This window comes from Xiphophorus maculatus, chromosome 7 (assembly GCF_002775205.1).
Source record: "Xiphophorus maculatus strain JP 163 A chromosome 7, X_maculatus-5.0-male, whole genome shotgun sequence".
Lineage (NCBI taxonomy): Eukaryota > Metazoa > Chordata > Actinopteri > Cyprinodontiformes > Poeciliidae > Xiphophorus > Xiphophorus maculatus.
In genome coordinates, this window is record NC_036449.1 from 16,233,258 (window position 1) to 16,253,925 (window position 20,668).

General features: G+C 39.0%; 1 protein-coding gene across 2 annotated transcripts in view; it reads right to left on the reverse strand.

Annotated features, from left to right (window-relative positions):
- The window catches only part of LOC102229587 (obg-like ATPase 1), a 56,063-nt gene that overhangs the window by 22,212 nt on the left and 13,183 nt on the right, over nucleotides 1–20,668 (reverse strand). For both annotated transcript variants that reach the window (XM_023336950.1, XM_023336951.1), the window contains exons 5-7: nucleotides 12,243–12,418; nucleotides 7,998–8,078; nucleotides 7,608–7,705 (exon numbers count right to left, since the gene is read on the reverse strand). In XM_023336950.1, the coding sequence (XP_023192718.1) occupies nucleotides 7,608–7,705; nucleotides 7,998–8,078; nucleotides 12,243–12,418 (355 nt within the window). The remainder of the gene's footprint in view (nucleotides 1–7,607; nucleotides 7,706–7,997; nucleotides 8,079–12,242; nucleotides 12,419–20,668) is intronic.

The following is a 20,668-nucleotide window of genomic DNA, read 5'->3' on the forward strand; positions in this document are numbered from 1 at the left end:
CATTTTTGTGAATTATTTTCAACTATGCAATAGTGTCCAAAGAGTATTTTCACCAGCAGGATGGCAAAGAGCGCTGTTAGGTAAATTGCATTTTTATGTGTGGAAAGATTTTACCTTTCAAATGACTAATAAGTACCTATTAATGAAGCTGTAAACACATTATAATAATTAATAGAAAGTTATAATGCATTGTTTAGTGAGTGAGAGAGGTTCAAACGAGCAACTCCCTCACCAAATAGTGAGTCTGCATCAGTGTATGAACAGTATCCCGTAATTGCTTGACAACTGCTTTTTAGAAAAACAGTTTGACCTCATGTATTTCTTCTGTTATTTTTTTCTTTGTTTGTTTTTTGTCACACTTAAATATTTCAGATTATTAAACTAACTTTAATACCAGACAAAGATAACCCGGAGCAATGCAGTCTCCTAATCGTGATTGAATTTAATGAAAATAAAAAACAATCTATCCAAGCCAACCTGGCTTTATGTGGAAAAAATTATGCTTGTCCCTCCTTGTTAAATCATGAAATGACTGTGATGAATCACGTTTCTTTACACTCAGTTTCACTTGCCACGGACCAGCCTGCTTGCTGACATACTTAACCAGCCAAAAAGTAACTTTTCTAGCGGCACATAATAAATTAAAAAACCAAAACATCATGTTTCAATCCAAAAAAATCAAGATGAGAAATTAAGACACTGACATTTCTAAAAGTTTTTAAGGCTTTGTCACTCCAGTGAACCACATGGAGACGAGTTATTCAAAAACAGTAAAATATGGAACAGCGGGGAATCTTGGAGTGTCCAATCTATGAAAAATACTCAAAAAGTGAATCAAACACTAATCCAAGAGTTACAAAAGGTTACCACAACAGCATCTAAAGCACTGCAGACCTCGCCTGCTTCAGTTTAGGTCATTATTCAGGATTCAACAATATGAAAGTACTAGAAAAAAATGGCATCCATGAGAAAGTTCCCATGGAAAAAACCCTGTCAACCAAAAATAACATGAACATCTGACTCAGTTATAGAAAAACACATTGATGATCCTCAAGCCTTTTAGTGAAAATGTTCTTTGAACTGCGAGACAAAAAGTTATGTGAGATTTCATTTCATCTGGAGTAAAACTAACAGCAGTTCAGAAAAATAACATGGTGGTGGTGTGATGACTGGAGCTACTTCACTTTTTGAGAACCTGAAAAATTGTCTGCAGCGATGGAACCATAAATTCTGCTGTTGTGAAAAGGAAGATATCCAGCCATTAGTTCTTGACCTTAAGTTCAAGTGAACTTGGGAGCTGCAGCAAGTTAGGTTCCTGAGGGGCCTAGTCAAAGGCTGGATAAATTGGTAGAGACAGTGTAGCGTGATCTCAAACAGGATGTTCATGCTCAAAGCTCTCAATTGTTGCTGAATTACAGCAATTCTACCAAAATCCCCCCACACTGAGTTCAACCAGTTAGTAGGCTTAGAGGTTAATTATACTTACACATAAGGAAATGTTGCTATATGTTAGATTTCCCCTCTTATGAATAAATTTAAATTCATGTATTTACTGCGGTCATAGATGTCCGTTTTTTTAATCAATAACATTTAATGTGACTAAAAAGCAAAAAGGATGAAATCATTTGGAGGGTTAATGCTTTTCTACAACAGTGTGCCTAAACAATAATCAGATCCTCTCAGTCTGTAGAGTTTGATCCACATATTTCACATGCTGCAGTTTGTTTGTTGTTGGACATTTGCACATTTCTGTAAAGAAATAAAATACCTGCCTATTATTTTTCCTTGAGTGGCGATTAGTGTCACCATGCTTCTTCATCCTTCTCTTCTGTAACTTGACAGCATGCTGTGTTTAACTCTGGCTGTATTAATATGGTTAAGTCAGGAAATGCTTAAACCGCAGATTTTTTTAAAATAAACTTTCTGTTTGGAGTACATCATCAAGCATTTCCAGGTCAAAAAGTTTGAGTACAAGAGAAGTCATGAGTGATTGGTGCGAAAGTGTGCTTCTGAGTCTTTCACCAAGTTAAATCTAATTAAAATTAAAATTAAATTAAAATAATGAGTCAAGTCCAAGTCATGAGACTGGAGTCCACACCTCTGTCTACTCATTTTCCATCTTTTTAAACATCTTGATTTAAAGATGCATATAATTCAGTCACTAGATGAGTTACACCATGACTGAATAATCATGGGGAAATAAACATAAAAATATTTGTGTTTGATTAAAGAATGACAGAGCGGATGGGAAGCTGTGGTATGTGACTCTTGTGGCTTTGTGGCACAATAAGATTCAAATTTAATTCAACACAGACTGAGTGGCAAATACTATTCACAAAATACATTAACACATACGTTTGGAGCAAAGTAAGAAGTGGTAAACTAAAGAAAGAATTACGTATGCTTTTTTCTGCTACACACACATAAAGAGTGGCATGTAGACATTGAGGGAAAAAAACAGAGCTGGACTAACAGAGTTAATAAAAGCTCCTTGTGATGGTACCCTGCAGTTCTTCCACTCACCGGGAGAAACCACTCGGCAGAGGCACTCACAGACAGGTCACGCTTGCTGGTTTCCTTAAAGGTCAACTCATCTACTTAAGAGGCTCCAATTTACTTTAATGCACATTGTCCAAAAGACGAAAAAAATAAAAGCAGAAAGAAAAGGAAATGACAAGAAAGAAAAACATCACAGCATATAGCTGGAATATTCTCAAGCGTGTCCTTTTCTCTCCCAACTACGGCTGCTCTTTGTTCTCAGAGGATGATTGGATAAATATCTGATTTCAAAAGAAATGAGGACTGATAAAAATGTTCGTATGGTTGTAAAATAAACAATGTCTTAGATGATGGGCCAGAGTGCAGCCACCACATCATCAGCAGTGCTCTAATGACCTTCTCTACAAAACAAACTTCACTAAGCGCAGCAGAGAAATAGTCTTCTAGACAGCTTACCAACAGTGGGGGAAAGAGGAGAAGGCCTCTTGACAGAGTCTCTTGTAGATGCCATTCCCTATCACGCAATGCCTCTCAGTCATAAACACATGACAAATACAGCCTTAATCATTTTTTACGAGCGGGGATGTGCAGGGGGCAGCCAAGGCTGGAGGGGAGAAGGGAGCGGTGATCAGCAGGCGGCCCCCTCTGCACAGAGGAGAGGGCTGTGTGGTAAAGTCTCCTCTGGAACATCACTCGGCCAGCGCGCCTTTGATCTCCGCACCGCAATTACACCAGCATCCAAATGAGCGTGGAGTCGCCTCTGAAACAGACTTCAAACATGCGCATGTACGCATTCTCATACACATGAACTGTATAGGATTGGAGCCATGTGCTCCTCTCGATAGTAAATGATGTTCTGTCTCCAGCAGAGAACCTGAGGATGAAAGGAGGCCTTGCTCCTCGTCTGATCCCTCCATTAATGATGGCTTGCTAAAGCTAATACTGTGTATTCTTGTCTAAACAAGGGCAGCTTGGTCTGTGGTTCCCATACTCCAAACGAGATGATCTAACTTGGTTCTTGCGGCGCAAGTTGTTAAATAGGCAAATGTGTGCACTAAAACATGGTTAAATGGTCAGTGGACGTGACAACATGGGCAAAACCGATGTTTTCTAGGGTATGCTGCTAAAATTGACCCAAATCTCTCTGGGAAGCATGCACTCAAAGACACACTTCAAATGAAAACAGCTCTTGGAGAAAGACGGGAACCTGTGGAATGGCCTGTATGGGCGTCCCAAAAAGTCACCGATAAAATTTGCCTAATTCTACGATCTACCGTCTTTTCCTCGGCACATTGAAGCTGAGATTGCAATTTGTCTTGCTGTTTGCTTTGAATAGTCCTTAACCGTATCATCATCTCAACTGCGGCGGTGGAAAAACACGGGAGCATGGCGACAGCCAAATGGCAGTCTGGCGTCTCTGCAGCAGACTAGCTGCCATTAGGGCTGAGAGCAGCATTTATTGTACAATTAGGGCCAGCGAGATCTACCTGTAATCATCTCCATACAGGTGTGAGCTCCTCTCTGGACAAGGGAAGTGACTCATCACTTGTCAAACATCAACACTTTGATGTCAGCATTGTTCATCGCATAGCCCTCGGGGAAGTGCTACTGTTTGCCTGTTTAAAGCGGTGAAAGATTTATGGCGTTTCACACCTTAAAAAAAAAAAAAACACACACACACACATGCAAAATAATAATAAAAAAAACAAACTATTTTCGCTCTGACGATGGACGTTCGTCTTGTCATGAATCATTTGACTTATGAGCTCTTCCTCCTCCCTCTTTCTGACAGTTTTACGTTTGTGACAGGAACATTTTAACAAACAGTCATAGATAAACAACTTCTCTCGTTTTACAATGCTGTCAAGCAAAACTCGCAAAAATACATTTTTCATCCATTTGTAAACCTGACACAACAAGCCTGGAGGCCTGTTGAAAAGGTGTAATAACAATCCACATGGTTGGTTCTGTGGACAAAACAGCTGTTGTGTAGGAAGGTAGCCATCCAAACTCACACTAAACATTTAGGATTATTACTTTTGCAATGTCCTATATAAGTCTAGCAAGATGACAGATCACATTTGGTGAAATAATGTACAAGTTCTTGAGTTTGTTTTTGTGACATTGCAGAAGTTTTACAGGATTGCTCTTTGCATATCCCAAATGCTTCAAAACCCTTTGGAGAAATCTGATGAAAGTGTTTTCAAGATTCCATTCTACTTTTGTCATGTCATATCAAGAAAGGCTTCCTATAGATCTGTTTTCAAAACTCCTTAATGCTTTTGAGAGTTCCTGCATGAGGAGAATCTCCACCAAACTCCCAAATCTTTACAGCACAAGCTTGTTTTGTTCCAGTTGGAAAAGCGTGATAACAATCCACATGTCAATACTATAGACGCTTGAAAGGTAACCCTCTCTGAACTATAAGAAGACACAAACTGAAGATTATTGCTTTTGTAGCATACCACAAAAGTTTTACAAGAGTCCAAATTACTTTTTGAGAGCTCATAAACATTAATTGTGTGATATTAAACAAAATCTTTGCAAGATTCTCAAACATACTCAAGAAACTCTACCAAAAAACAAAGAAAGAGCAATTGTCATCATTTCTTTTTAGTTTCAACAGCTATTGTTATTTAAAGGGTGTGTAAATAACTAAAACATGTACAAATGATTAAATACAAAAGAATACTGTGCATTTTTCCCAACGTATGCAATCTAAATGCTCGTTATTTCTTCTGCATAAAAAGCACAGTGATAAAAATAGTTTTACATCTAAGAGTGAGTTGCACACTACAGATTAATTTAAGTGAAACAAAAACCACATAATTGTACACTGTTCAGTTTATTGTACTTTACTGTTGTGAATTATTTAAAGACGTCCCATTTCTATTTCTACTTCAGTTTGTTTGCTTTTTTCTTTTCTTAAACACTTTTCTCATGATTGTAGCAACTACAGCAAACCTGGATACAACCAAAGCTCTATTTTGTAAACTTGGTTCTATTTTGAATTAAAATGAAACAAATCACCAATACATGGGCTGATTTTAGATTGTCAAGTAATGATGTCACAAATATGTCACTAATATGGAATAAACACCAGCTAAACTTGGTTCTAGTTTTAAGTGCTGGTTGCAAAAAATGTTTGGATTTTTGCTATCTAAAGTACTATTAGAGGTAAAATAAATTGATAGCAGCTGATTAATCAAGATGGGTATTTGTTGGGCTTCTCTCTCAAAGCTTTCCAACTTAAGTTTTAAAACAATTACCCTATAAAAAGTGATGGCTGATGTTGCTTTAGTAACCACTACATGACTGTGCATGTTTAATTGACTAAATATATTTCCAAATAAACAAATTATGCCAATTTTCTCAGGCTCTTCTTAGGGCGGCTCCCTTACTCAGTCTGCTTTGCAAGCATTTCTATTACTGTTTTTTTTCTGTACTTGTACTGGCTTATTTTGTACAGTCAGAGCTAAGTAGGTGCTCCATGTTACATGAACAGACTGCAGTTCATTAATGGCCCATGGGGATGGTCAGACGTGTGAGTAGAGCAAGCAGAAACACAGCCGCCGCCATTTTTTCAGAAATTGCAACAGCAGAACAAAATTGTCTGGAGCTACCAGCAAATGTAACCATTGGTGCAATGATGAGAAAAGTCTGCATCATTTGCATCCACCTTTCTAGACAAATGACAAGATGTTTGTCGAAGTAGCAGAAAGAACGGCAATCCAGGGAAATAACCGCAAATCATGTTAAAAAAATAGCAACAGCACAGACTCCATGACCTTCATAGCTCACTCTTCTTCAGTTGTCTCGAAAAAATGATGACATGCATTGCTATTATACAGTTATGAGGAACAACACAAGGTGTAGGACATCTGTAGGTGTGGCCTAAAGTCTCCACCTCCAGGAGGAGTTCCCGTCCTACAGGTATTCCTGGGTCTGTGGAAACAACTTTGGAGTAGAGTAGATCTCGGCCGAGTGAACTGGGGTCGAGCAGAGTTGCAAATATCTGTGTGTAATTATTCTTTTTCGAAAGAAAGGGAAAAATATAGGAGTCTTTATTCAGTCATCTCACTGGCAGCGAGCAGCAACCTGTGGGGTAGAAACACCGTTATGCTCCACAAAGCTGGGAAAATGAATCTCATGTTTCTCTGCTCCTCAATGAAAAGACTTGAGGCCAAAGAAACTGGGTGATAAAAAATCCTGTCGGTCTTAAAACAAACTTTTAACCAATCCACGCTTACGTGCAACGATACACAACAAGACGTATCCCCAATTGAGAACCTCTTCTCACCTGTTCTCCAGCCACAGGTGAAAAAAATGTGTTTTTGACCGATAAGTAGCTCACAGTGTTAAACCTTATCTTCAATCCATCAACAATACGAGGCTCCTGGAAAGCTATTTGAACAAAGTTCTGTTTCCCAAAAGTTTCATAATAATTTATTAGGAATAAAACACGTGTGCATCGGTTCATCACAGCCGCCTAGGTCATTGTGTTGAGGCGTGGGAGTTTCCTAGCAGTAAAAACAAAATGCTTGTAAAGCAAGAGCGACAACATGTGAAGACAAACCCAACTATTTGGAGCACCAAAAAAAAAAGCTTTCAGTTAGCTTGTGTCACTATGATTCATTGCCTCGCCTCCAGATGATATTAATCACTTGTTTTGGCTTTAAATGTACACATGCTTGTTTTTGTCACTGGAAGCACCTCCTCTTGCTTTGATATTGCATGGAAATGAGAAATTTTGATGCAAAATGAGGACCATGTGCTTGTGTACGCTTAATGAATTGCACAGTCTGGGGGCTGCGGTTACGGTTTGCAGATCTGGATGCTGTGTTGGGAGTTTTACTCGTTGCCACCTCCAGGCAGAATCTATCTCAAAGATGTGACCGCTTGCACCAGCAGGAGACTACAGTTGGCCTCATGTGCCGGCAAACGGATGCACACAGAGGGAGGCACATGAATGTTCTGTAGCTGACTGCAGCATCAGTGAAAAGTTAGTTGAAATGAACGCAACTCCTTCTATAGGAAAGCACAAAAGCTCTTTGGTGGTGATTAGTGAATGCGGCGAGTCTGCCCCCGCCCTTCTTCTGAGCACTTACCATTTGTTCTTCCTCCTTATGTAGTCTTTCTCAGAAAGATTAACGAGGTAGATCATTGGTTTAGATGTCAGAAACAAGTATTTGTTCAGCACATCGATCTGTGGAGGAAAGAGAGACGAGTTCTGAGAATCTGAAACTTTCCAAAAGTGGCCTTTGAGGAGAGCACAGACAGCGACAAATGAAGCCAAATGAAATTATAAGCTCTGCAGGGGGTCAGCGAGGAAGAGCCTAAATCAAGATCAGACTGGCCAGATGTCATTAACTTGCACAAAAGTTAGATTTAACCGAAAAAGAATATGAACATGAATGTGGAAGATTTACTTTCAGGTCACATAAAAAGATTGTCAAGATAAATCACTTTAATAAATTTCATTCACATCAAAGTCTTACCTCCTTGTCATTCCAGTCATGATAGTAGCGGACGTGCTTCTTTTCATCCATGACCCAGCTCTTTATTTTGCACATAACGTCCTGTTTGGGGTTGAAACAGAATGAACAAGAAGCCATTAAAGGAGATGAAACAGAATAAACCCAGCAGGGTATGGGGTAATTATTTCCTAAATGCATGGCATCCTGATGCCAAAGGGAACAATGGCTTGAGCTCGCTTTCAGGCAGGAGTGGCCCTGCTTCGACAGGGGAAGGCAAGAACAAGACCCCTTCCTTTAAACCCCGACAAAATGCCTTCTGGGGTGTCTCTCAGCTCCACCAGGACTGTTTAATGAAAAGGATAGACAAAATTGGAAAGAGCAGGGGAACTAATTGGAAGTTGGTTAGTAAAGGTGTAAATTATTGGTCCTTCCTCAGGCACTTTACGGAGCGCAGTCATACTGAATAAGCACTTGTGAGGTGCGGTGCTAATTATTCACTGTTTCTGAAAATATTGAGCATTTAGCGCGACGTAAGCCGCATTCATTACTGACGCACTTGTGGGCTGAGACCACAGGCGAGACTGGGTCTTGACAGGATCTGGAAGCGGAAAAGGGTGGGAAAATGGGAGGGGGGTAGTTATAAAATTTGTAATAAAGAAATTGAGCCTATTATTGTTGATCCAGCCCCGCAGAAATTAGCGGAACACACTCTTTTTGTTCCTGTCAACTTGACCTCCCCCTTCATATAAAAACTCCCCCACCCCCTGCACCACTCTCCCTGCCTCCTCCTTCCCTCCCCGAACCCTTGCAGCACTTCACAATCATACTCTCTTTTGAAAGAACTGAGGAAAAAAATCCTGCCAGAGCCTCAATTACACAATGGCAGAAAAAGCTCCACACACTGACCCCCAGCCAGCTGCATTCACTCTCTGCACATCTCTCTCTGCAGGAATTCTAAAGGCCTTTTAGTCAGGCAGCCAGAGTGCAGCCAGCGGGAGAGAGCGCAGAAAGAGCTGCATACACTCCGCCCGCGCCGGCCCAAGTCTTCACAGAGAGATTAATCATCTGTGAAATGGAAACAGCAAACGGCCGGTGACACGGGCTGAACCCGCTCCAGGTTTCCCTCATCAGCTCGCAGCCGCCTTGCAGCGCTCCTCTAACAGGCAGGTGTTAATAAAAGGCATATAGGTCCCACAGGGGTCAAACACATACGCTTGCCACCATGGAGCGCCGCTGGTGGGCCGGTTTCTTATTATTGTTTTGCAGAGGAGAGGGATTTTTGAGGATCCGTGCGGACTGAAAATGATGGAACGTTGTTTTTGTAAACACAGCGCCGGCAAGAATGGATTTACAACGATGCATACATATGAGCACTGTGCTTCTGCGTGCACGCACATTCATCATGGATTCTCAGCAGAATATTTAATGTACTTTTTTTTTTTATCATGATAGCAAATATTTTTCCTTTTCTAGTCCAGAAATAAATGTATGAAGACTATTAAAGAATATCTACAGGTTTTTTTCAATCGTGCTTTTCTGACTTTTATACTTGAAATCCTTGAAATCTGTTTTGTTCATTAAAATGCTTTTAATTTAAGTTAGCATTTTCTTGCATATCATATGTGTTGGTGTCCAATTTTACACAGCTTTTCATGGTTTTATACCGTAAATTGTCTTTTCTCCACTATACTACTTTGCCCGTTTTTAAACAATAAACAGGAAGAGATGAGATATGTTCTCACAAAGCATCTTCTAGTTCTGTAAATATTTATAGTGTCAAATAATGAAATATTTTATTGTTTTATGCCACCGTCTTGGAAAATACACGCACAAGTAGTAAAATACAGTTACAAAAGTCTTCAAACCCACTGGGCTTTTTCACATTTCATCAGGTTACAACAGCAAACTTTAGATCATTTTATTTGTATTTCATGGGATAGATCAATGCAAAGTAACACATAAATGTGAAGTGGAAGAAAATATATGTGGTATAAATGTGTACTCGATTCACATGCATACTCCTAAAAAATCATGTGCCTCTAGAAATCAATGATTTGTTTCTGTCTGTTAATCTTTGTGTACAAATGCTGCTATGAAGGCCTCAGAGGTTTGTTAGAGAACATCAATGAACCAACAGCATCATCAAGACCAAGAAAGGCAGCAGGCAGGTCAGGGAGGCTGTTTAGGGGAGGTTAAAAGCAGATTTGGGTTCCAATACCAAGTGCTGGAAATCTCAAAGAGTATTTTTCAGCCTCTTATCCTAAAATAATAATAATTTAAAAAAACAATTTGGCATTACTACAAACCTACCAAGACATGGCAGTCTGCCAAAACTGAGAGGCTGGGCAAGGAGAGAATTAATAAGAGCGTGAGCTAAGCAGTTCATTGTAACTCTGGAGGAGACACAGAGATTCACAGCCAGTGGAAAAATCTGTTGATACACTTAATAGTTGTGAACATCACTGGAAGAAGACTCGTGTGGAAGAAGGTGCTCTACTCAGGCCCGAGTTGTATTTCTTGACCTACATCCAAAGCAGCATGTGTTTTTAAAAAAACTAGCACTACAATTTACCCTGAACAGACCATCCAAAAAAGTGAAAGGTGGTGGTGGTGCCATGATGCTGTGGGATGATGATTGGAGCTAAATGCAAGACAATCCTGCAAGAAAACCTGATGAAGGCTGCAGAAGATGTGATACTGTGACAGGGGATCAAGTAGTGCAATGGCAAAAAACAAAAACAAACAAAACAAAAAAAAAACACAGCTAGAGCTTTATTAGAATAATTTATATTTATATGGTGTAACATATTGTTTGGGTTTCTAATGTTAAAAATGGTGAAAAACCTTTTTTCTTTCACTTCACATTTATCTTCTACTTTTTGTTGGTCTGCTAACCACAATCCCAATAAATAAAAGTTCAAGGAACACAAGTAGCCTTGCTTGGCACCAAAGTACATTTTACCAAATGTACTTTGATAAAATAAGTGATTTTTTTTCTTATAAAATCTCATGGCACAAGAATTAAACTCTATTTCAAATGTTTTGAAAATTACAGTGCAAGGAGCAGGATTGAAGTAACTGTACAGTCCTCGTTTTCCTCTTTCCTCTTGTGTCTTGACGCTCTGCTTGGACGGCGATATAAAGACACGCATGTACGCCTGCAAGCAGCTGAGCACGTCGAACCCCGGGCTCAGCCTGCGAGGCAATCACACAATCCCCCTCCCGCCTGAGAGCTCGCTGCAGCCTTTTGATGGTCGCCATTCTTCAGAACGTCTAGAGAGGTTCTTCTATAGATTCTCACTTGCCGACGTGTGCGCAACCTTTGACAAGTAATGTAGATTATTTTTATTCATTGCCTAAAATTGTTAGCAATTATGGCAGTAAGCGGCCACCTGCCTAGCCTGAATGGCTCCTGTCTGTGGGGCGTTGGGGAGGGCTGCAGGCTGAAAGGGAAAGGATGGTGGCTGTGGGCAAGAGGGGTGGGGGGATGAGGGTAGGATGTCTGATGCAAACCAACCAGTGACTGGGGTGCCTGCAGCAGGTGAAATAGCCCCCCTCGTTAGTGTAATGAGTGGTCAGATCTGGAATTGGGCTGCTCCACTGCGAGTGAAAGGCCAAATATATTCCTTGCGTACCAGTCTGTTCCTTCCTGGTCCAATGATAGGTCAGCATCAAATCATCACTGAGTTTGCCCTCCCGCCCTCATTACTGCAACAATATAACAATCCTCATTCAGCTCGATCCGACATCCAGGATGCGGATTTTATTTTCTCATCCTAACCTGCGTTTTTTTTTCTTTCTTTTTTTAACCTCACACCTTCGACAAACTGTCATGGATTATTCTAAACATTTACAGTATCCGTAACCCGGTATAGGCATATGTGTCAGCCACTGTATGGCCTTAAACAATTTCCCAAGCTGCTGTAGGAGGATAAGCACGAGCAAGAGCTGTGCCATGATTTGAGTATTACTTTAGATGAAAAGAGCTGTGTGGAAACACTTTCATTAGCCCAGTGCTGTGACCCGGGGTCGGCAGCTGAATAAGTAACACTCTATTAATGATTTCTACAGCAGAAAACCCCTGACCCCTGATCACTTTCAATCTCAGAGAGGGAAAAAATGGGCCAGGGGGAGGGGTAAGGCCTATTGGAAGGAGATTAAAAAAAAAAAAACATACTTTTTTCTCCACGGCCATGTGTGTGGGAGGGTTATTATTTGTGCCTTGCTGTGAGGGGGAGCAAAGGGCCTGCTGGGACATTGACTCACATATTCTGGTTTGAGTTTCTTGTCACCGCCTCTAACGGCCGTCTTCTCCAGCTTGTCGATAATGGGGACGATCATCTCCACATCTTTCAGCCTCAGCTCCTCGTGGATGATCTCGATGTCTCGAACAGGGTCCACCGTCCCCTCGACATGGATGATATCCTCATCCTCAAAAGCACCTGCAGGGACAGGACACAAACACACACACACACACACACACACACACACACACACACACACACAAAAGGGGAAAAAGAATTCCTTTATCTCAACAACAATTGTTCTGATTTATGTGAATAACGTGTAATACAGAGCAGCAAATCAGAACAGCAAAATCAATGACATTGACTTTCTGGGATCAAATGTGAAACAGTGATGTGATTCAGCTCAGAAAGAAAGAAAAAAATCATTAGCTGATGCAGAGAATGTGGGAAAAATAGATATCCACATATAAAGCCCGGTGGGAGCTTTAGGGAAGTCATAACAAATACAATCAGGAGTTTAGAAATATAGCCGATACTTTTTTTTTCAGCCAGAAATGTTAGAAACCAACTTCAAGTGCTACAGTATAGAAAGCTCATCTAAAACTGGCTTTAAGTGGAGCAAAACAAGAAAGTTATTATAAGAAACAGAAAATGCAGTCTGAAATTACAAAATTTAGCTTAAGAAAAAGCATGTCATCATTCATAAATAAAGAAAAAGAGTCCTAATCTCCTAATCATGTGCATCTTAATGGTGGCGTTGCTGGTGATTTGGTAATGAGGCTCTGATGCAGGCCATTTAGCCAGCAGCGGGCTCTCAGGACTCCTTCTGATTCTGTGGCAGGGTGGGAGCAGGTGATCAGAGGGGTTAGCGAGAGCATCTGCCACATGAGAGCGCCAGCCTTTACCATTAACTGTGCGTCAGGCAGTAAAAAAGTCTAATTCATTTGTTAAACCTGAGGATTGTGATACATTTAATTCAAAAGCATGATTTTATTTACTTCATAAAATAGAAAGCAACAGGTCAGAACCCACCATCATCTCAACTGCGGCCTGTTTTAAAAAATACCTTTTTTTTCCTATGAAGATATGAAGCTGAATGTGTTATATTTTCCACTCTGCCGTATCTATGTTTTAAATTATGAAAGGTTCTTGAGTTGTTCCTCTGTTCCTAATAAAATCCGTTCATCAGGCTGCCTGACAACGCTCATTTACCTGGAAAAAGTTGTCATCGCATTTTAATCCTTCAGCAGCGTTCTTTGGAACTTAGTAGAGAAAAACGGTGACAGAGTTGCACACAAAGTAGAAAATGTTTGTAAACTAGAGCAACTAGATTAGATACTAATGATGCTGAAGTTAGTATCTGCTGCTGTGGCTCTGAATCAACTGTTTTTATTTCTTTTATTTTTATTTTTAATGCTTCTGAGCAACATGTGATCATCTTCAGTTAATGACTCATTAAAACACAGTTTTAAACTAAAGCATAAGACATTTACATTTTAAAACATTACATTTTCTGAAAATACATAACCATTTTTCTTCTGCAAGAACATACCGTGGTCTTGTTTTGCAACTTTGAATAAATATTAATCTTACTTAATACCTATTATTCTACACAAAAACTATATTAGGAACAAAATGGCTTAAATGTTCGTTTTCAGAAATGGATCTTTTGAATGGCTCTTCAAACGGATTCTGAAAATTTGGCTGCCTTTAAAGAACCCTGAGTCCCACCCCCGGGCTACGGATCAGGTTTGGGGACAATTCTCCTGAACGTTTGAGGGCTGTTCTTTTCTGTTCTTCTCTGGAAACCAGATCTTGCTGATCTTGCTGATCTGGTTTCCAGAGTGCCAACATTCAAATGGCCATATTTTATTAATTTTATTTCTAAATTGCATGTGTTTCACATCATTAGAAATCCTGGGATCAGCACGTTCGGAATCTGTAAATAGCTCACACTTCCCTTCTGAAACTTGTTTCCAGTGTTGTCGTGGACAGTCACATTGTTTTATTACGCGGCATTAGCGGGCATCCACTCCCCAATGAACGAATATATGAACAGTATATGCAAAGCCTATTTGACACTGATCAGTCACTTTTTTCTTTCCACTCCCAATTGCAAGCTGCCTTCCATAGTGCCTGTCTCAAAACCCAACAATGTTTGAGAAGTAAGAAATGACTGTACAAGTAGATAATTGATGGAAGCTTCTTGATATAATCAAATAATATGACAAAAACAAACTATTTTCTTCTCTAACAGTTGATGCTGGCTGGTAAGGCCTACAGTGGAGCTGGATTTGAAATGCACATACTTGTGTAAAACAGAAAACAACAGCAGCTTGTTAAGTTTTACAGTGCAGCGTAATGTGTCTGCTGTCTCAGACAAAGGAGTGGATGTCAGGTTGAATGATGGCTTGCCTTTAGCTGCTGCAGCATTGAGAGACATGATGTTTGGAATGCGTATGGGGGAGTCACTCAATCCATATTCATGTGTTGACACCTGAGTTTGTGCAAAGGTGTTGACAGGTGAGGCCCTGTGAGATTGCATCTAAGCAAGATTTAGCAGTGACACATGCAGAAAATAGTAAAGAAGTGACGGGAAATGACGTTTCCTAGCTTTAAAAAAACCAGTATCAATAATCAGTATCATTTCAAATACAAGAGAGTCCAAATGAAAGCATTAACTAGACTGAGTTCTTCTGCAAGTTTTTATATTTATTTCCATTTTTATTAACAGTGCCACTTTTCTAAAAAAACATTACATTCTGTGGAAATGTATAGGAACCATTAAAGATTTATTGTGCTATTTTATTTTTCACTTAAAAGTCTTTTGCCGACCTTATACATTTTAAATTCTAAGTTTAAACCACTTTTTAGACCAGGTGGTTATTGATTAGTCTAAACCTAAACAAAATTCATTGGCCTAAATCACAGCAACACCTAGAATTAGCATTGACTCAGGTCTAACTCATTGACTAGGTGTGACCTCAGCATTGAAGGTTTTATGCTTATTGACGCACGAGTGGCATGTAAGCATGTAGTAAAGGGTACTGCATGGTTACGTGGAAGCTGGAAAAAATTAGCTAAAAGCTAATTGTAAAGAACAGAAGATTGTGTCATGGAGTTATTAGTGACGTTCATGGCCAGGCATGTAGCAGCACGCTACAGGTTATCAACACAATTTCATATGTGGCTTCTAGCAAAAACTTATATGCGCCTGCCATTAAATATGACGCAAACGATTGAGCCATGTACATATTGAAGACTATAAATTATGAGGTATTAACTTTTCTCTTTGCTAACTTTGGCATACATTGTGGCATGACGTAAATATCAATCTAAGATACGTACTCAGTTTCTTAATGCACAAATAAAAAATTATTACAACTCTGATGTTTGTATGACAAATCCGTCTGGAAAATTGCCACTTTGAATGTTAATGACTCAGAATAAGGAAACATAAAACTAGATAAATATTGTTAACACAATTTTAGTTCTTTACTTGCATACAAAACATAAGTTAAGCATAGAAGAAATAAAAATACCTTAGCTAAAACTTTTGCTGACAAAATCATTTACAGCTATTCAGTTTCAGCATTATTATTCATGATCAAAACAGCATCTGTCAACACTACATGGACAACATAAATCACTTCTCTTTTACTGTAGTTTCTTTTTATGTTGATTAATAATATTCAGATGTTAAGAATGAATTTGAATCATTTCTGAATAACTTATACTTTCACCATTTCCTTTATTTTATGTTGAGCCATAGCTGGATCTCAATGATTGTTTAAAAATATAATAACGAGGCTTTTGGTTATTTTATGTTCAACATTTGCAGTTAGTAAAAAGTAAAGTAAACGGGCGCTTTAGAGGGAGGAGTGAAAGTATTTCACAAAAAAGGCAACCAGCAATGCTGACTCCAATGTTTGAATACCAAAAAAATAGTTTCAAAAGTCACAAGTTGGATTTGTCTTTCAAGGACACATACAGTTAAAATAATTAGCGAATTGCTGCACTTTGGCTTAATTTGCCTTATTTGATAACAAGGGCTCGGCAACATTGAATCTTTATATCTTTTTCAAATATGCAGATACCAAAATGATCCCTTTTACTGGTTGAAGCAGTGATAAACACCTGATTTTTTCATAAAAGCCCTCCAGACAGCTTTTACAATCAACGTCAAAACCCGACACATCCCAACATCCAACACCTTATTACTCATGCGAGTCAACAGAAGCTGCAGACTTTGGTGCAAGCTGTCATCCTGTGCCTTGTCCTCATGGTGAAATGAACTTATTCAATTACTCTTTGCCTAATCAGGCTGTTTTGGTTCCTCTCCTCTTGCAGAGGTACTCCACAGTATAAACAGTTCACTTACGCCACACAGAAAGGGGCTAATCAGTGGAATTATTGTTTTGCCGCTCCAATTTAGCAGCTCGCTGTTTAGCACTGATTGGAATAAAAATTTGCCATTGTGTCTGCATGAACTCTGGGAATATAATGCAAAGTAATCATTTTGTTAACTGCAAGAATATGCATACATTATGAAGAATTAGGATGTACAGTTTTGAGGCACTGTCTTTCAGACAGTAAAGGTATATGTTCACTGATTCTTAATCAGTGTTAAAAAGCTTCATGAAAATATGAAGCTTTTAAAAATACAGCTTTTTAAGAGTGATAACAAAATTATTATTTGCAGCAAATCCCAAGATAATCAACAATTCATGAACATTTTGATAAAGAAAATTTCCAAATCAAAAATTCAAACAAGCTTTGAAAGAGCAAGCGCAGCTGACCACTCAATATTTAGTCCTCTCATTCCAGAGTAATTTTCCTCAATTCATTTCGCCTAATTTAACATTCACATCCACTTTAACCACCTTCCCATTCAGGGCTTAGAGCTGGACAACAAATGCATGAAGGAGAAGAAAAATCTGATGGGCCAATCTCCACAATTAGTCCTTTCAACAACTGGGTCAGGGCAGTGAAGACAGGCTTTATGAAACGGTGCCGCCACACAAAGCCGCGTGTAAGACAATAAAAACACGAGAGAACAAGGGAAGACGTTAAAAGGGGGCCTTTTTCAGGAGTCAGCGCCGTCCCGTGATTCAATTCTTACTGCCTCGGTTCAAGCAGTGTATGTAGACATGCATAAAGACACTATTAACAGGTGCTCCTCTGCTGACGGAACAATGGGATTATTCTCTGGAGAGCGAGTTGCGTTCAATGGCCTGATTAGGGATCAGGCTAAGCTGCTCAAAATTACAGCAGCACCCCAGGCAGATGTAGCCCGAGAAGAAATAACTTATTCTGACATTTACAAATGAGAGTGATTTTAAAAGGAAAAACAAAACAACAAAGAAGGCTCATGATTTTACATTAACTCCATTATGTTTTCTGCAACCCGGCTTCTGGAAAACGTCTCCTCATTTATGAGTGTGTGTGAGTTTAACAACAAAAAACATCAAGTAATCTTAAGTTATCCTAAATCATTGCTCTTCTGCAAGGCACACAGACCAGGCAGTTATCCGTGCAAAGGGAAGATCAATACTGATTGAGGTGCCTCCTCTGAAGCTCCTACTTGGATTGGGAGGATATGTGGTCAACATAATTCAGGTAAATTACAGTATTCATTGACTTCTTACTTCCTGTGCGTGTTTTCACATGCAGCATGGGTGAGAGCACATCTAAAGAACTTGCATTCCTGACGCTCCTTTTAAAAATGCTCATGCAAACTCAGCGCCGCAATCCTCCTGGCATTCAGGGCAGTAAAAGCTATTTTATGAGTCTGTCGGGGGAAAGCACATTATGGACGACTTCCAAGCATAGAAAACACAAGCAATATACATGAGGGTATTTACGTTCATTCAGGAAACCTCCTGTACTCAGTCAGTTTTATTTAGATCCATGAATTTGATAGAAATTTGGCTTCCAGAACTAAATTCATGGAAGATTTAGTCTTGTGTTACAGCGAATGTTAATTATGGCAACTACGTACTAAAAAACTGTTTGACACCAAAAGATGGTGTTAATCCATCAAAGATTACTGATGTTTTAAGCACCCCATTTATCAAAACTGATCACTGTGAAACATTACCAGAATATAGATTCTTCCTTTTGTAAGGATAATATACTTGGAAATGTAATCTTATTTCATATTTCAGGCAAAAAAAGTGGGATATTAGACCCAATACCTAATTCCTTTTATAAACATGTCTTCACTTTTTTGGAAATTATGCTATTAATATTGTAAACTATTATCTTCAGATGTTTTCCTAAAAAAATATGAATGTCTACTTCTAATTTTCCTGTTTATTGTAAAATTGTAGAACACCTAAACATTTCAGAAACAATCAAAATATAACAGAAAAATACCAGTCAGGTTTAAGATCTAATTTTTGTACAGAAACTGCACTTCCAAAGATTATGAACGTTCAAGGTTTCTCATACTGTTGACCATATCATTCACTACACATCTCAGAAAAATCTCTGGATCTGTCTTAAGTGCTCCAGCTAATGTCTCACTCATAGCAAATGATTTCTAATTTAAGAAAATTATTCAAAGGGATGTAAGAGGTTAAACTTTGGAATACCCCAAGGCTCAATTTTACATACCACAGTTTTTAAACTCATTCATGGTTTCACAATAACTTTCACAGTTAGGGAGACAAACTTAAATCACTCTTTAAAAACCCCTTAAGAGGCTCAGCTTATATCGTACTATTTTAGTATGACCATAGAGAACCTCAAGGTTCAATAGCAGGCCCATTTTATGCATTAGCATATAAGGATTACATCAGAACACATTTAATTAATTTACGTAGTCATGCTGATGACACGCAACTCTACATTGACATTTGTACCGATGTACTAATTAATGGTAAAAGCATTGATGACAGTGAATTTTCTAAAGCTTAGACACGACAAACTTTAGCTTTTTCTACAAATATTTATGTATCGATATATTTCTGTTTAGCTTTTAATGATTTTTTTTAAATATAATTTCTGGTGTGTATTCACTACATAATTGTTGTTTCTCAGTTCCTCATCCTCTATAAATGTGTAATTTCTTAATGATCTGATCTTTTCTAGTGTGGTTTGTGTGTTTGGCTGTCTTTAATTGTGCATGGAAGGTTTACCATAAAAGTTGAATTTTAAACGTGTGTATGGCCATCATGATATTAACCCTAGAAAGGCAAAGAGAAAAAGTGTTGCTTATGGTAACTTGTACAGACATGTCTGACCTAAGTGCAGCTGAAAGTCCAAGGAAGTCTGTGATTTTGAACTAAAAACAAGGAAAGCAGCTGTATTAATTCCCTTTCCATCAGCTTAACCTCTGTCATCCCATTTATTTTGTTAAACCTCTAAACATGAGGGCGTCTTGATTGAAAGGATCAGTCATATGCAGGGAACTGTTGTCCCACATCATCCAGAGAACAAACCTTTTCAGATCCCTAACTACTACAGGGCTGCTGATTGCACAGACACCAGCAATTTCCTAACCAACTGCCACCTGAACAATGATGTGTTCGGCTTTCAGGTCCTCCAGTCTTTCAAAGGTGAATCATTTCACAGTTTGGAACGAGATCTCCATAGCAACTCCCTTTTGAAGGGTGTAGAATCACCGTCCAATAATTCTATGATCATCGGGCCTCGCCATTCCCAGTGGTTCTTTTCACAGCGGACAGGCGGAGGGGGGTGTGAAGAGGAAGCAGAAAGATTCTACAGTCTATTTCAGGCAATTCATCTTGCGGGCCCATTAGAATTCAAAATATTGCGACCTTCAATCACTGGGCATGTTATCTGGAGCTGTGGCGATCTCCAGTCAAGATGGGTAGACATTTTTCTCTAATCATCCTCAATGAGTGGAGGCTGACAAAAACTCTTCATTCTCGCCGAAGCAAAATGCTCATTTAAATGCTGTGACAGCACCTCAACACAGCCTGGAAACACACACACAAAGGGAGGACGATCCCACCACAGACACATGATTAAGACTTTACAGTCAGAATATTGCTTAAAACAGAAACCAACATAAACAAAGAACCACATGACGCTCAGGGAGGAGGATTTTTTTCCTGACCTGTTTATAATACAGTGTTGCTGTTTTTGCTCAAGAATTTTCACAAGATAAAGAATAAGAAGGCAACTGAGATTATCCATTGTAAGGTATTCATAGCCTGAGAAGTCCTTGTTATCCGGTTAACCTGGTCACATATGAAAGAAATATAACACTTTAGTACATGGGGAGAAAAACATAGAAATCTTTGGAAGGTGTACCTTAATTACATAGGGTGGAGTGACGATCTTAGGTTGCTTTGATGCTGTATTTGTACCAAATCATGAATTCTCCTTCCTACCTGAAAATCCTCAAGGAAAACCTAAGCTTTGTGATCTTAAACCCAAGTCTAATTTGTCAAATCTAATCATTACAACAGCACT